Source organism: Gymnoscopelus microlampas (genome assembly GCF_963454915.1).
Source record: "Gymnoscopelus microlampas genome assembly, chromosome: 18".
Classification (NCBI taxonomy): Eukaryota; Metazoa; Chordata; class Actinopteri; order Myctophiformes; family Myctophidae; genus Gymnoscopelus; species Gymnoscopelus microlampas.
The window spans coordinates 48,305,205-48,321,575 of record NC_139955.1 but is presented as its reverse complement, the minus strand read 5'-3'; the positions used below and the strand labels follow the sequence as shown (position 1 = coordinate 48,321,575).

General features: G+C 41.6%; 1 protein-coding gene across 2 annotated transcripts in view; it reads left to right on the top strand.

The window, feature by feature from the left end:
• Window positions 1–16,371, top strand: part of LOC311033809 (dedicator of cytokinesis protein 11-like) — an 84,882-nt gene that overhangs the window by 19,753 nt on the left and 48,758 nt on the right. For both annotated transcript variants that reach the window (XM_084041477.1, XM_084041478.1), the window contains exons 16-27: window positions 667–851; window positions 2,255–2,320; window positions 3,275–3,367; window positions 7,504–7,618; window positions 7,761–7,882; window positions 9,052–9,135; window positions 10,218–10,307; window positions 10,586–10,713; window positions 11,518–11,587; window positions 12,241–12,363; window positions 14,278–14,349; window positions 14,709–14,855. In XM_084041477.1, coding sequence (XP_083897603.1) covers window positions 667–851; window positions 2,255–2,320; window positions 3,275–3,367; window positions 7,504–7,618; window positions 7,761–7,882; window positions 9,052–9,135; window positions 10,218–10,307; window positions 10,586–10,713; window positions 11,518–11,587; window positions 12,241–12,363; window positions 14,278–14,349; window positions 14,709–14,855 — 1,295 coding nt within the window. The remainder of the gene's footprint in view (window positions 1–666; window positions 852–2,254; window positions 2,321–3,274; window positions 3,368–7,503; window positions 7,619–7,760; window positions 7,883–9,051; window positions 9,136–10,217; window positions 10,308–10,585; window positions 10,714–11,517; window positions 11,588–12,240; window positions 12,364–14,277; window positions 14,350–14,708; window positions 14,856–16,371) is intronic.

Here is a 16,371-nt window from a genome sequence, read left to right as displayed (position 1 = left end):
GAGATGTTGCATCTGTCACAAATATCGGAAACAGTTGGATACATTTGATTCATTTTAACCTTAGAGTAATGTAATCTGTGCATGACCTCGAACTGGACAAGCTACAATCTGGCATTGACTGAGCCCGAGTGAATCCTCTTCAAACCCTCGCTCCATCAGACAGTTCCACACCAATATCAGCCTGCCATGAAGACTTGATATTGTTGACGGAATAGACAATTTAGAAAACAGTGATACAAATGTGGATATTATTTTAGGTGTTTAGAGTTAGGATGCTGTTTCATTAAACCCATTCATTGTCCTACCATGTGATCCCTGGAACATTGTATAGAATCAGTATCAACTTTATCATCATATCAAAGAGTTATAAAAAAGTGGTTGAAAGTCGTTTTCTGTTATTTCCAGAGAGTGTGTGTGTGTGTGTGTGTGTGTGTGTGTGTGTGTGTGTGTGTGTGTGTGTGTGTGTGTGTGTGTGTGTGTGTGTGTGTGTGTGTGTGTGTGTGTGTGTGTGTGTGTGTGTGTACTGGAACCAATAGAGTTATAAGACACAGCGAGGTACAACTGCACTGACCCCCAAGGGGAAATAGTATGAGACTCATCAGCGTCTACGTATAGTTCTCTGGTTACCTCAATAACCATATGAAACCTCCTCTCCACCTCCCACAGACACTGTGACCTCCTCCTACATTCCCGTTAAGCCCTTTGAGGAGGGCTGTGAGAAGGTGTCGGTGGAGATAGAGGAATTCCTCCCTGAAGAAGCCAAGTACCACGTCCCCTTCACCAGCTACCAGAACCACCTGTACATCTACCCTCTGCAGCTGAAAGACATCAAACACAAAGCCTTCACCAAGGTCAAATCCACACTGGAGATTTAACTCTGAACATCAACATAAGTATAGTGGGAGATGATTGATAGATGAGGGGATTTATGAATCATCTGTGGTGCTGGCTGTCATTCTAGCCGGTGAACACTACAACATCCTTAATGCTAATTTAGAGAGGGTAAAACTGCACCCATAGGGGTAAATGTTTACACTTTGAGGTGAAAGAAAACCAACAAAAACTAAATGTTGCAGTGAGTGTACTGTATACAGTGTTGGCCAAGTTACTTTGAAATAGAAAAAGTTGAAAAAGTAAAAATGAAATGTATATTACTTGTTACCTTCATTTTAAAGTCTTACGTTACAGAGTAAGATATTACTTTTTACGTTGGCCTATTACTTTTTTAAAATGTATTATTATTATGTTTTAATGCCTTTATTTAGTGAGGGATAGGGTAAGTAGGCTGACAGGAAATGGGGAGAGAGATTGGGGGGTGACATGCAGCAAAGGTCGTCGGGATCGGGAGTCGAACCCGCGACACGCTGTCAGGCTGGCATTGCAGTTTAGGGTGCCTGGACCGCCACGCTACGTAGGCCTATTACTTAAACACAGCAGAGATGGGCCGGCAGACAAAACATCAATTAATTAATAATAAAAATGTTACTTATGGCCTTAAACACAATAGACCTATAATATACCTTCTATAATGTGGCCTATAATGACATGACAAGACACAAATATGTTTCTATGCCTGTTTTAAGAAAAGGACAGCATGATTATAATATGATTTTTAAAGTGCACTTGGATGATTAGCCTCCATCATTAGGCTTACAAAGTGTTGCTTATTTCAGTCACACAGAGAAAGTAACTTGTTACTTTACAGAATTGTCGTAATATAATACTTAAATATGTTTTGTACTGAGTTATATAGTTACCACTAAAAGTACCGCACCATGGCCGCACAGGGCCTTCTGTTCAGCTGCCCCTCCACTGTGGAACTCACTCCCGGACCAGCCAAGAGCTCAACATATTAAAAGTAATATATTTTGTAACTGGTTACCTCCAACACTGACTGTATAATATGCATTTGAACAGAACACAAGCAGTAATCTGGGTCTACTGGCACTGCAGTCAACAACCACACAACTAGAAGAACACTTATAGTAGAAGAAATTAAAACACACTGCTTTCAGTTCAGTGAGTCAACATGTACAAGCAGACGTTCTTATCCAGCTAGATCAGAGTAAATGAATGGCATGAACACTAGTCAACAAACAACATGCCAAATTGCCACGCAAATAGAGTGCAAAGAAAACAGTTAAGTCCTACAAAGTAACTAAGATAGCAGGTAAACATCAAACCTAGCATCTGTTTAACTCACTTTAGCGTCCATATTTCACTGTGTGTATTGATGTGACTCTTATCTCTCCAGGCCAGAAACATAGCTGTCTGCATCCAGCTCAGAGACTCCGATGAGGAAGGCTCCTCTCCCTTGAAGGTCAGTTGGGGAAGAAGGCCCACCATTAAGAATTATGGATGCAGGGGGGGGACAGCATTTTCTAAATCGTGCCCCATCCAAACATGTGATGTTACTGTAACTACTAATTAAAACCAGTACGATGCTATGTGATGCCAGAGTGTGGTCTAGCCAACACCAACTCAGGTCTCCTGAATCTCTGCCCTCCACACTCTCCTATCTAGCATCAGGGTCTATAGCTCTACAGTGTTGTTAGCTAAGCTTTCGCGTCGCAGTGCATCTACGTAGATGGTGCACCTCTTTCCTTTCCTGGCTTTGCCCTGGGTTAGCTCCCATAGTGTCAGTTTGCTTGCCACTAGTTCTGAGTTCCTGACGCAGTGCCCTGCCAGCCTCATCCTTCTCTCTCTGACTTTGTCTGTATGTAGGAATGAGGATTCTCTGTGCGACTCATTGTAGCACATTAACTGCACCCTGGTTGAAAGACGCTGTGTCATTCACGTCGCACTGAAAACACGCTTATTTTACATGATGGAAATACAGTGTTTTATGTTTCTCTGTGATTCTAAAGACCTGCCTTACATTAACACTGTGGTTCTTTGCTAAATTATAAATACCGAACACAGTGAGACACACACACACACACACACACACACACACACACACACACACACACACACACACACACACACACACACACACACACACACACACACACACACAACACGCCTCTAATAATAATTGTAAGCCCCTATGCTGTGATGGTCACGTATCAGACAAAGTACTGTGTTGAAATACAATGTTTTGATTATACCAGACACTATTCCTCAGAATATTGCTCATATTTGCTAAGTTTATCCATTTAGGTTAGGATTAGTTTCAAAGATGCTGGACTGTGTCGTCATCCCTTATTTTCTCTACATATTGTGCTATCAAAGGCCCTGAGGCCGATGACTGGTGTGTTTTCTTGTGTTTCAGTGTATCTACGGCAAGCCGGGAGAGACACTCTTTACCAGCAGTGCCTATGCAGCTGTTCTGCACAACAAACAAAGCCCGGAGTTCTATGAGGAGGTGAGGAGGCCATTTTGTTTATTCTCACCTACTTACTGCTAGCGCCTCAGTGGTGGCCATAGCTGAGTGGTTAGTGAGCCCGCCTGGGGAACCAGAGACTCTAAACCCCTGTAGTGTGGATAGGGGTCATTTAGTGATTCATTATGGGGCCAGGCTTCCAGCATGGACCCATATTGTTATTGGCATTATTCCGTTTCTTCTTCTTCTTCTTCTTCTTCTTCTTCTTCTTCTGCCGTTTTTGCCAGTTCTGGCTGAACCGTGCAGTCGCTTTTTATGAAACTCGGCCATATGATAGATGGTCATGAAAAACGATCAAAAAATAATTCTCACAATCTTTCGTCAAAAGGTGGCGCTATAGCACTCAGTTGAAAATGACAACTTTGAACAGGTACAACTCATGCCCTGTTTCACCTACAGCCATGAAACTTCGATGCACACATGCGTCTCCTCATGCTGAACAACTTTCACACTCTGACTTTTGACCTCTGACCTTTAGATCTCCCACCATTTTGAATTATATGAAAAACAGTTAAAACCTATCTCCTCCTGGGATTTTTGAGTAATCTGCACGAAACTTTTTACACATGAACTTTGGACCTATACCAAAAAACGTTTGCAAAATATCTTCCATAAGTGAAAAAATGAAGCTTTAATGAGCCAATGAATATTGCAGTTTTATGACAATTATTCATCTGCCCCTAACACATACATGCAGACTTACCATTCTTTGAAACTTTGCAGAAATGTAAAGGGCCATTCCAAATATCACTGAAACAAATCTTACTCCAATTGGTCAAACGGGGGCGCTATAGCAATTTTTGGAAAATTGAAACTTTAAACAGGCAAAAGTCATGCCTCGTTTGGCCGACAGCCATTAGACCTGCTTACACATGTGCCTTGACTAATGAGGAACACATCTATCACGTTGACCAGTAAGCACCGCCCTTAGATTGTCCGCAATGTTGAGCAGTTTGAAAAACACTTAAACCCAGGATTTTTCAGCTATTTGCGTGAAACTGTATGATCTGTGTGATCTCCTTTTTCACAGGTTCTTGTCTGTTGGTGGCTTCTCGCTTAAATGTGTGCCCCACAACCTGAAGGTCACCAGTTCAAGCCTCACTTGGTGCAGACTTCATCTGAGTTGCATTTCACACAACATGACTATCAGTGAATACATCTGCAATTGTTAAAGATAACATGAAATACTTAATTGAGTGTTTTTTACATACAGCTGATCTACAATCTCACAACTTTTCAGATAGCAATGAGAGTATGTTTTTTCAATGTTTAACATACTTCATTGTGAAAATAGCCAATGTACAATCTGACAACTTTTAATGGTTTGTGAGCTTGTAGATCGGCTACTTTCACTAATTTTGGTTCTGAGGAGATGTACAATTTCTTCATTGGTAAATGGTTTGTGAACGAGTGATCTTAGTGTTAGTGAAACAGGGGCTTGGGTCATGACAGAAGGCAAGAGTTTGTGATCCTCAACAGACAATATCAGCCTGGACAAAGATATAGCACTATAGGTAGTGTTGCAGCTACCTAAGAGTGCTTCATGACCGTAAGGTTGCCGGTTCAAGCCTCACTTGATGCAGACTCATTTAAGTTGAAATGCAAAAAACATGACTCAATCTATTCCGTTTCCATGGCGCTCTCTCTCTTCAATCTATTCCATTTCCATGTCTTTCTCTTCAATCTATTCCGTTTCCATGTCTCTCTCTCTGTCTCTTCAATCTATTCCATTTGTCTCTCTCTATGTCTCTTCAATCTATTCCGTATCTATCTATCTATCTATCTATCTATCTCTCTCTCTCTCTCTCTCTCTCTCTCTCTCTCTCTCTCACTCTCTCTCTCTCTCTCTCTCTCTCTCTCTCTCTCTCTCTCTCTCTCTCTCTCTCTCTCTCTCTCTCTCTCTCTCTCTCTCTCTCTCTCTCTCTCTCTCTCTCTCTCTCTCTCTCTCTCTCTCTCTCTCTCTCTCTCTCTCTCTCTGAGGGGTGGCCATAGCTGAGTGGTTAGTGAGCCCGCCTAGGGAGCCAGAGACTCTGGTTGCCCCAGGTACGATTCCAGGCCAGGTCAGCAAATGTGTCGATGAAATGAAATTTGTCCCTGAGCAAGACTCTTAACCCCTAATTGCTCACAGGCACTCATTGGAAACAAGACCGCAAGGACTTTCATGAACTGACCTGAAGGAATTATCATTTCTCTTTCTCTCTCCTGGCCCCATATTATCGCTGCTTGCAGCTATATTTATCTATTAAGTTCCAGTGATCCTGGACTGTACCAACACAGAGTAAATAAGGTGGTGGAGTGGAGCGATAACAACGCTCTTATCATTAACACAAAAAAGACAGAGGAGATTGTTTTTGGTGCCCCACTAGAAATACACAGATCCCCCATTACTATTCATAGTGAACAGATCAACCAGGTATGTTCGTATACATACCTAGGAGTAGTAATTGACCACCTTCTGTCATGGAAAGACCAGATTGAATCAGTGGGTAAGAAGACAAGGCAAAGAGTCTATTTCCTTCGCCGTCTGAGATATTTTGGCGCTAGTAGACAGATTCTTCTTTTGTTTTTCACTTCTGTTATAATGAGTGTTCTTCAGTACTGTAGTACCACCTGGTATGGATGTCTGTCTGTAGCCTTAAAGTCACAACATGCTGCAGCAACTGAACATTTGTTCAAAGATTGTTGGACAGCCACTTCAGAGGCTCTATACAACTACATATAATGACAGTATGATAAGGTTGGCACTTGGCAAGGAATATCACTTCAAACACTAGCCATGCTTTGTATGGAGAATATAGGTTGCTGCCTTCAGGAAGGAGATACAGTGTTCCTACATACAATAAGGTCAAACTGAAGAGGTCCTTTGTCCATCAGACGACACTGAGGCTTAATCAGGAGTTATAGGCCAGGGGTAGGCTGAGTGTTGGACATTGCTCTTGTCTTTGTATGTCTTTATGTATGTATTTTGTTTTGTTTTTCTTGTATCATGTCAAATGTGTGTACTGTTTATTGTTGCATACATGGCTGCTGGGTCGCAAGACAAATTTCAGTGTGAACTGACAATAAAGTATTATCGTATCGTATTATCGTATCGTATCGTATCCTTACTGTTACCATGTTACTTTACCTTCAGTTATCTCTCAGTTGCTTATGATAGAGTTTATTAGTTAATAAACATCTTTGTTACACTTTTCGTTGATCTCCCTCCCCTATTATTTGTCGTGGCAAGAGCCAGCCATGACAGAAGTGTATTAACTCAAATGCATAAGCCATAGGCAATCTTAATGTTCCAATACAGCCATACAAGATGTCATTTCTGCTGTGGTCCCTGATTAGAACTTTATGTGCTAAATATGGTATAGTAATTGTTGTGAGCTCCTAGACAGAAAGAGATAGAAAGAGGGGAAGGTAGGTGAGGGCTGAAAAGAAATAGAGACAGTAGTTAAAAGAGCCCTGTCAATAAGTTGATGAAAACAAGCCTAATAAAACTCTTTGTGGTGCCATAGATATAAAGCCCATTAATTGTATTATTATTATTATTATTTTACATAGAATCAAATGTTTCATGGTCATGATTCACCTTAACATAATTAATATAAATATATTTGGAAATCTCTATGGTAAAAAAATGAATGGGATTTGGATTTCTCTCTGTGAAACCACAAAATGGCTTTCTCTGTTGCCAGGCTGTTTTCACTGAGTCTGTCTGTATCCAGTCAAAGCTTTCCCCAGTTTAGGATTGGTCACAGTGCTGTCACCAGGAGCCTTTTTCAGTGCTCTCGGACCTTGGACCTACCTGTGGATTATACCAGGGACGAGTGACTTGACTTTTTTTCCTTGCTCTTCCTCATGGACCAATTGCGAATCATACCAGTGTCAGTCTACTTTATGTGGATTATGCGTTTTTTCCCATGGAAATAACAACACAATGGGAACGATGCATGAAAATAAATTTCATCCACTTTTTTACATCTGTAAACCTGTGGTGTGACAATAAAGCTGAGAGTCAGAGTTAGCATTCTTTTAGTTTTCTTATCATTTTGGTTCAGTCCAATGGGTTCTCTGGTGAGCAGTGATGTGACTTCACATTTAATCTCCCTTCCATTTTGGTTCCACAGATAAAGATGGAGCTGCCCGTCCATGTGCACCAGAAACACCACGTCCTCTTCTCCTTCTACCACATCAACTGTGAGGTCAACGACAAGGACAACTTCAAGGATAGAGAGTCACTGGGTAAGAGTGTGTGTGTGTGTGTGTGTGTGTGTGTGTGTGTGTGTGTGTGTGTGTGTGTGTGTGTGTGTGTGTGTGTGTGTGTGTGTGTGTGTGTGTGTGTGTGTGTGTTCCTAACGGTACTGTCCTGTGTGATGTGTTCCAGTGGGCTTCTCTTGGGTCCCACTGCTGACCAAAGGCAGGATGCAGTCAGTTAATGTTCAGCTTCCTGTGTCCACCAGCCTGCCTCCAGGATACCTTGGGGACATGAGTGTTGAATCCCAGAAGGTACCGGGCGCTCTCCTCTCTATTGTGTCACTTAATGATAACTAGAGAAATGTGTCCTCATGGTGTCAGCTCCTTCTTACCTTAAAGGAAGATGACCCTCCCACCTTCTCACAGCAGTCCCCGTCACCTTTGAGCATAATCTATATTGATCATGGATATTGTGTACATGTAGTTTTATTTCATGTATACACTATATCGTATAGCCTAAATGTAGTTTTATTTCATGTATACACTATATTGTATAGCCTAAATGTAGTTTTATTTCATGTATACACTATATCGTATAGCCTAAATGTAGTTTTATTTCATGTATACACTATATCGTATAGCCTAAATGTAGTTTTATTTCATGTATACACTATATCGTATAGCCTAAATGTAGTTTTATTTCATTGGCTTGAGGTTGTGAGTGGAGCATCTTCCATAACGAGCAGTGAGCCCTCTCACTTGCTTACTGTAAATACATTTTTTTTAGATGCCATTTTCAAAACGACTTCTAAAACCTAACCTACGTTCTCTGAAAAACGGGTGGAATGTAACATTTGTATTGTTTAAAAAATATTTTTGAATAGTGAAAATAACAGATCTACGAGCGCAAAAAACAGTTTGCAAACATTTTACTATGCATTAACTTGTGTTAGTTAATGTTGTGCAAAATGATTAATGAATAACGGTAAAATGCAAACTATACATCTTTTATAAATGTTTAACATAATGATTGATTGATTGATTGATGTACTTTATTTAGTAAGACATGAGAACAGTACATGACAGTACTTAACAGTACATGGAAGTACAAATTCACAATACAAGATCTACTAAACTGGATAGCTCATTAAGCACTAAGCTTGTTTAAGATGAGATCCCCATGCACACAAATCATGATGAATAAATGATATGATGTTGTCTGATGTTGGTGTTGGCTATGATGAATAGATGATAAATTGTTTCTTGATCATTTATCATCATTTACCATTGATTTGTTGATGATTAGTTCTAATCGTTTCATGAATGACTTAGAAAAGAATGATAATATGACAGCAACCTATGAGTATCAATCGCATATAGCAGAATGAAGAAGTTTAATATCATTTCTGTAAAATGTATTCAAACAATACACAAGTCTCAATTTCTCACATTATAACCTCTTCTTCTCTTGTTTTGAACAGTCGCAACCAGATATCAAGTGGGTAGAAAACGCCATGCCTCTGTTCAAACTGAAGACCCATGTAGCATCCACCATATACACTCAGGTACAATACCTCTGTTCAAACTGAAGACCCATGTAGCATCCACCATATACACTCAGGTACTCCACTTCTGCGGTGGACAGTAACTAAGTACTTTTACTTGAGTACTATACTTAATGGTAAGGTAAGTGATATGTTTTGCTTAAAACGAAAAGTCTTGTATTGAAAGGTTAAAGCACTATATTCTGATGCTAATCATTGCTATTTAGTGTTTGTTCAGTCACAGGGGTCTCCCCGTCTCTCCAGCTCTTTAATAAACAGAAAATGCATTTTCAGGTAGGGGACAAAATTTCAGCCAATCAGGGGAGAGTATCCATTTATCAGCTTCATTTTTATAGTGTTCCAGTTTAATTTTGTCTGCTCATTTCTTTGTGTCATCACTTACCAATTTCACTTGTTTAATCTGTATCCTGGCTGAGTTCTCTATCCTGATTGGATAAAATTGGTGTCCTGACCTGAAAATGCATTTTCTGTTTAACAAAGAGCTGGAGAGACATGGAGACTCCTGTTACTGAACAAACACTCTATAGCATTGATTACTATCAGACTATAGACAGGGGCGGATATTTGCACTAGGCATACCAAGCACTTGCTTGGAGCCCCAAGGCATGGGAGGCCCCACCTCCCCCCCCTTTTTTTTTTTCTTAATTAAAAAAAAATGTCTTCGCATTTTCGCGCGCGCAAAATAGGCCCCGAACCAGAGCTTTGCGTGGAGCCCCTAACTTCTTAAATCCGCCCCTGACTATAGAGCGATTTAACACTTATTTTGACCAAAGAAAATCACTTACCCTACCTTTAAGTAATATAGTACTTTTGACTCCACTATATTTCTAGGAAGTACATTATGAATACGGTAAACCACTCTATTTCAAATATGAAAATAGCAGATCTACAAGCTCACAACATGTCGCAACATGTTGATGATCTATAATTTTCACTATTGATTATTTGAAAGTTTCTGGAAAATCCTTTTTTTGGGGGGTTGGGAAGGTGTCTAAATTATAATACAGCAATGCATGGATATTAAAAAGAAAATGTACTTTGTATTTTGTACTTTTCAATACATTCTCACAATTTCTCGGCAGGACCAACATCTACACAATTTCTTTGAGCACTGCCAGCTGATGAGGACAACATCAGATGTCAACCCAGCACAACTCACCAGAGTTGTGAAGGTGCTATTATTATTAATATTAGCTATGTTTGGTATTTTTGAAACATTTTGAAAGTGAAAGTGTGTGTGTGTGTGTGTTTATATATATTGAACCAACATAACGTTTTAACAAAGAGCTTGTGGCTAAATAATAACTAGATCCACTGGAACACATTGTTTTTTCCATTTCCTGAAAAGTCATGGTTAAACCATGTTAGGTTTCCTCCTAACAGTGACATTATATATATATATAAATAGGCTGAAAATATTACTGTGTCACCCTCTTTGCCTTCTTCCCAGGCCCTGCATGCCACAGAGAATGGGGTCATCATCAACTTCCTGCCTACTGTGCTGAAGCAAGTGTTTGAGGTCCTCGCCATGGAGACCCAGGAAGCCGACAACGTCGACATCGCCTCAGACTCGTTGCAGTAAGTAGTGGTTTGACAGACACACGTTTTAGGGGCGTGGCCAAGTGGCCTTTGGCATTGTGCCAACTGAAGAGCACAAAGCCAAACACCGGGGGAAGGAAGGCCATCGAGTGAAACAATGATTTGCATGGAAATAATCCATTTAACTTAAGGGTTAAGGATGATACAATTATTAATGTGCGCGTTGGTCTTTTTTCAACCAGCACCCGCACCACAGTTATTAATAATTTTAACCACACCACTGGACCATTATCATACCAGATGTAATAGCACCATGTATGGATATACTGTATCCAGGCCGCTATGAGGATCGCTAAAAACTTCTATTTGTTTTTGGGCGGTGTAACCGCCCCTATATGTGAGGTTGGGACATTTGCTGCACTGTGATTGGCCACCCATTGTACCCCCCTAACCCTGCACTGTGATTGGCCACCCATTGTACACCCCTAACCCCTACACATTCAATGCAAATCTATACTTTTCTTTAAGTGAGCTTCCATCACTGTGATGACCACTAGCTGCACTGTGATTGGCTGACTCTATTGGCTGACTCTATTCAGCACTGTGATTGGCTAGCGAGACACATGACACATGTGTATAGTCCTATAAATAGGACTATGCACTTAAAAAAACGTTTTTTTAAGTTAGTCATGGGTCTGTGATGACCACACCGCCCACTTCACACTGGGTGTGATTATTTCATTTATTTGTATAAAATACATTCCTGTTCATATGTATGTGAGGCGTATCTCCTCTGCCAGCAGTATGTTGTCAGTAATGTTGTCCTGTGGTCTGAACCCTCAGTGTCATCGTACACATGGTGTCTCTATGTCACAAGGAAGGAGTGGAGCGCTACCTCCGGACGTTCCTCAAGGTACGGCTGGTGCTCTGAGTCTTTGATCAGACAGAGGTCTGTTATTGAGCTCATCGTTCATTGTTTAGAAATAACACACCGCTGAATTCAGTGATTGACCAATCAGAATCAAGCATTCAACCAAGCTGTGTAGTAAAGCATGATAGGCTGAAATCACCAACATTTGGTCACACTTGCAGAAACGGCAAACATGCTGAAGGACATAATAACTACAGTACGTTCAGCTCTGAATGTGTCAACTGAAAAATAAATAGAATCAGTTTGAATTTGCATCATGTCTATAAGTCCAGTTATGCATCCTTCAAAACAGTTTTTATAGTTTTCACGAATGAAAAAGATCTGGCACTATTGCAATTGATTTTGCATGAAGAATTAAGGCATTCTATGTGGCGTCACGGATGCTTTCTGTCAAGTAGACAGATGTGAGTTTGTGCGTGAGCTAACGATGAAATTCAACTACGAAGAACAATGATGAATCAGACTCTGCTGGTGGAAACAAAGTGGCTACTGTGTGTGTGTGTGTGTGTGTGTGTGTGTGTGTGTGTGTGTGTGTGTGTGTGTGTGTGTGTGTGTGTGTGTGTGTGTGTGTGTGTGTGTGTGTGTGTGTGTGTGTGTGTGTGTGTGTGTGTGTGTGTGTGGGTTTGTTGTCTCAGTATGAGTTCATGACCTCCGACCCCATGCCAGAGTCCTATGGGAGAACCCACCAGGTGCTGGCCAGAGCCATCACAGCCATGCTGGAGCAGAGGCATGACTTCATCAGAGATACACTGCTCAAGGTGTGTGTGTGTGTGTGTGTGTGTGTGTGTGTGTGTGTGTGTGTGTGTGTGTGTGTGTGTGTGTGTGTGTGTGTGTGTGTGTGTGTGTGTGTGTGTGTGTGTGTGTGTGTGTGTGTCTGTACACGTGGCTTTTTCTTTTAAAAATATTGGTTTAATAGTTTTTCTGTTCATTTCTCTCCGCCTTTTAAATATAGAGTATAATGGCAGTTAAAAAACAACAACATTTGTCTTACTGAGCACTGTGGTTTGAAATGGCAGGACTGGCCATAAAAGGCAGAGGGAATTGTTGTAGACTCTACAGCAGTGGTTCCTCTAAGCCTTTTTGGCTGGTGGCAATCCTTAAAAATATTAGCCAATAATATATGTCTCAGTCTACTCTACAAAAAGTAGCAGTTATGTACATAAAGTACATGAGGTTAGGCTTCAGTTGCATGCAGGTTACTTACAAACGATAGCAGCATTTTACACACTAGTGACACAGTCCAAATGAGGTAAAAAAAATCACACCCTGTGTGAAGGAAGCGGTGCCTTTGATGAGTGGCCTCCTGGTGGCGCTATAATAGGGCGGGGCGGGGCTTCAGCAATTAATGCTCGTCCCTATTGGTGGTGTAAGTCCACAAACCAAATTCGGACTGGGTGGCATGCTGCTAACTGGAGTTATGGCTGTTTAAAGCCCAGCCAATAGGAAGACAGAGGGGGCGGGGCTTACTACATTTCATTTCGTCCCTATTGGTGGTCTGAGTCCACGTACCAAATTTGTACTCAGTAGCATGCTGTGAACTGGAGTTATGGCTGTTTAAAGCCCAGCCAATGGGAAGACAGAGGGGGCGGGGCTTATGTAATTACAGTTGGTCCCTATTGGTGGTATTAGTTGGACTTGGTGGCATATGCTGCAAACTGGAGTTATAGCTGTTTAAAGCCAGTGGCCTCCTGGTGGCGCTATAATAGGGCGGGGCGGGGCTTCAGCAATCAATGCTCGTCCCTATTGGTGGTCTAAGTCCACATACCAAATTTGGACTTGCTGGCATGCTGCGAACTGGAGTTATAGCTGTGTAAAGCGCTGTTTAAAGCCAGTGGCCTCCTGGTGGCGCTATAATAGGGCGGGGCGGGGCTTCAGCAATCAATGCTCGTCCCAATTGGTGGTGTAAGTCCACATACCAAATTTGGAGTTGCTGGCATGCGAACTGGAGTTATAGCTGTGTAAAGCATTGTTTAAAGCCAGTGGCCTCCTGGTGGCGCTATAATAGGGCGGGGCGGGGCTTCAGCAATCAATGCTCGTCCCAATTGGTGGTGTAAGTCCACATACCAAATTTGGACTTGCTGGCATGCTGCCAACTGGAGTTATAGCTGTTTAAAGCCCGTGCTCAAACGGACATCCGAGCCAGTGGCCTCCTGGTGGCGCTATAATAGGGCGGGGCGGGGCTTCAGCAATCAATGCTCGTCCCAATTGGTGGTGTAAGTCCACATACCAAATTTGGACTTGCTGGCATGCTGCCAACTGGAGTTATAGCTGTTTAAAGCCCGTGCTCAAACGGACATCCGGGCTCAAACGGACATAACGGACAAACGGACAAACGGACATACGGACGGACATAGTCAAGAGTAGAGCGGCTGGCACCGCTAAAAATGATATTGGTCCACATTGGAAGGTTATGGCTTAAATATGTAGGTACATGTTCCTAAACAGCAATATTAATATCAGATGAGAGTGGTAATCATTGATTTTAATTTGAAGGCTTATTGGTTTGTCTGCCTCAATGTGACCCCCCCCCCCCACGTACGTTTTTTTAATATTATTTTCAGTTTTATTTTTTATTTCTTAGCACATGCACACTTTCCTCTTTCGTTTTGATACAGCAGAAAATGACCACAGCGATCTTATGATCTTAACACCCCGTCCTTCCTCTTTCACAGCACTCCTGGTTCTTCTTTGAAAGCCTGGCCAAGTCGATGGTCAAGTACCTGCAAGAAGGCAACCGGATGAAGGTAATGTATTGGACATCAACTTATCCATGGGCCTGCTCCCATACATAGATAGATAGATAGATAGATAGATGATTTTATTTCCGTGTCCTGCAGACAAAGTGCCCAATCCTCATTGGTTTATAAGACACCATTTTACACTTACAGCGGGTTTTACAATATATTCACATAATACATTCAATTACATCATACTGGTTGCACGCATTCTGGTTCTTATCAGTGTGACGTCGTCTGTTAAGGGGTCTATATTGACTCAAATTCAAAGGCGGATGCTGGGCCCTTGGTTATCCCACCATCATCACCAATGTGATGAGTTCAGCCTCACATGTTTACCAGTCACTGCTTTGTGTGGGTTTGGACAGATGCCACGCGCCCAGCGTTTCCCCGACAGCTTTCATCAGGCGCTGCGTTCCCTGCTGCTGTCCATCATGCCTCACATCAACGAGCGACACCAGGAGATCCCAGAGGAGGCGCGCTGCATCAACATGAGCCTGGCCACCTTCATCAAGGTCTGTCTGCACCACCTCCCACCTAAATGTAACATGAGCCTGGACACCTTCATCAAGGTCTGTCTGCACTTTACACCACCTCCCTCCTAAATGTAACATGAGCCTGGCCACCTTCATCAAGGTCTGTCTGCACCACCTCCCATCTAAATGTAACATGAGCCTGGACACCTTCATCAAGGTCTGTCTGCACTCTACACCACCTCCCTCCTAAATGTAACATGAGCCTGGCCACCTTCATCAAGGTCTGTCTGCACTCTACACCACCTCCCATCTAAATGTAACATGAGCCTGGACACCTTCATCAAGGTCTGTCTGCACTCTACACCACCTCCCACCTAAATGTAACAGTGACTGTCCACACACATTAAGCTGCATCAACATAATCCTTGGACCAGGGGTAGACAACATGACAAACCACAAATCATTTGACAAGACTTCTCAGTATTTTATTTATTTGTCCAGGAGTACACACTGTGAAAGAGGAAGGATGGGGTGTTCAGATCGCTGTGGTCATTTTCTGCTGTATCAAAATGAAAGAGGAATGTCTGAATGAGCTCAAAATGAAAATAAAGTCTGAAAGAAAAATATTTTTTTGTGTGTGTGTGTGTTATAGCCAAGCCTGGAATTTCGTCATTTTAGGGGCAAGGCCACTTGGCCTTTGGTGTTGTAATTTTTTGGAGGGCACAAAGGCCAAATGCCAGGGCAGGAAGGCCATCCAAAAAAACTAATTGAAAAATGATTTTTAAGTCCCCGGAAATAATGCATTTAACTTGAAGGTTAAGGATGATTGTATTTTAATATATTATAAGAATTGTATAACTATCTGTGAAATATAACCCATTTATTTCACGAAATAATGTGTTGGCAAATGACCAATATTTAGTTATATAGGTCTCAATATATCACATTCAGCCCTGGACTTCACTGACTCAAGTAGGGGTCACATTAATCACATTAGATTCACAGAATAATTAGGGGTCTTCAACCTTTTCAGGCCAGGGACCCCCAAACTGATGGGGTGATGGAGCAGGGACCCCCTACCTCGTAGGGTAGGGGGTAGGCTACTATATATATCATATATTTATGTATAAAATTGTGTTTTATATAAATAAACATGAAAAAATTGCCTGCTCCTACGCACAGGTTGACCCAGTAGGTGTGCAAAAGGACCTTTCTCAGGGGCGTCAATTGGGTATGGCAAGGCATGGCAGGTGCCATACCTTGGCTCCAGAAAAAAAATAGGGAAAAAATCATGAATAGTAGCCTAATGCAGGTGTAAGACCATTGTGTGACCCCCTAAAAAATGGATAGATGTCCCTTATTTTAATCTCTGGGAGTTGGCAACCCTAACCTTGCCATACCTTAGCTTTTGCTGAACTGACACCACTGATCTTTCTCTACAAAATATGTATAAACATACCATGTTATTGTGCATTCATTACTAAGCTATTAAAATATGTCATGTTATGTTTAAAGACAAATTTACATTTTTGGAAAAAAAAAGAAAAAAAAGTTT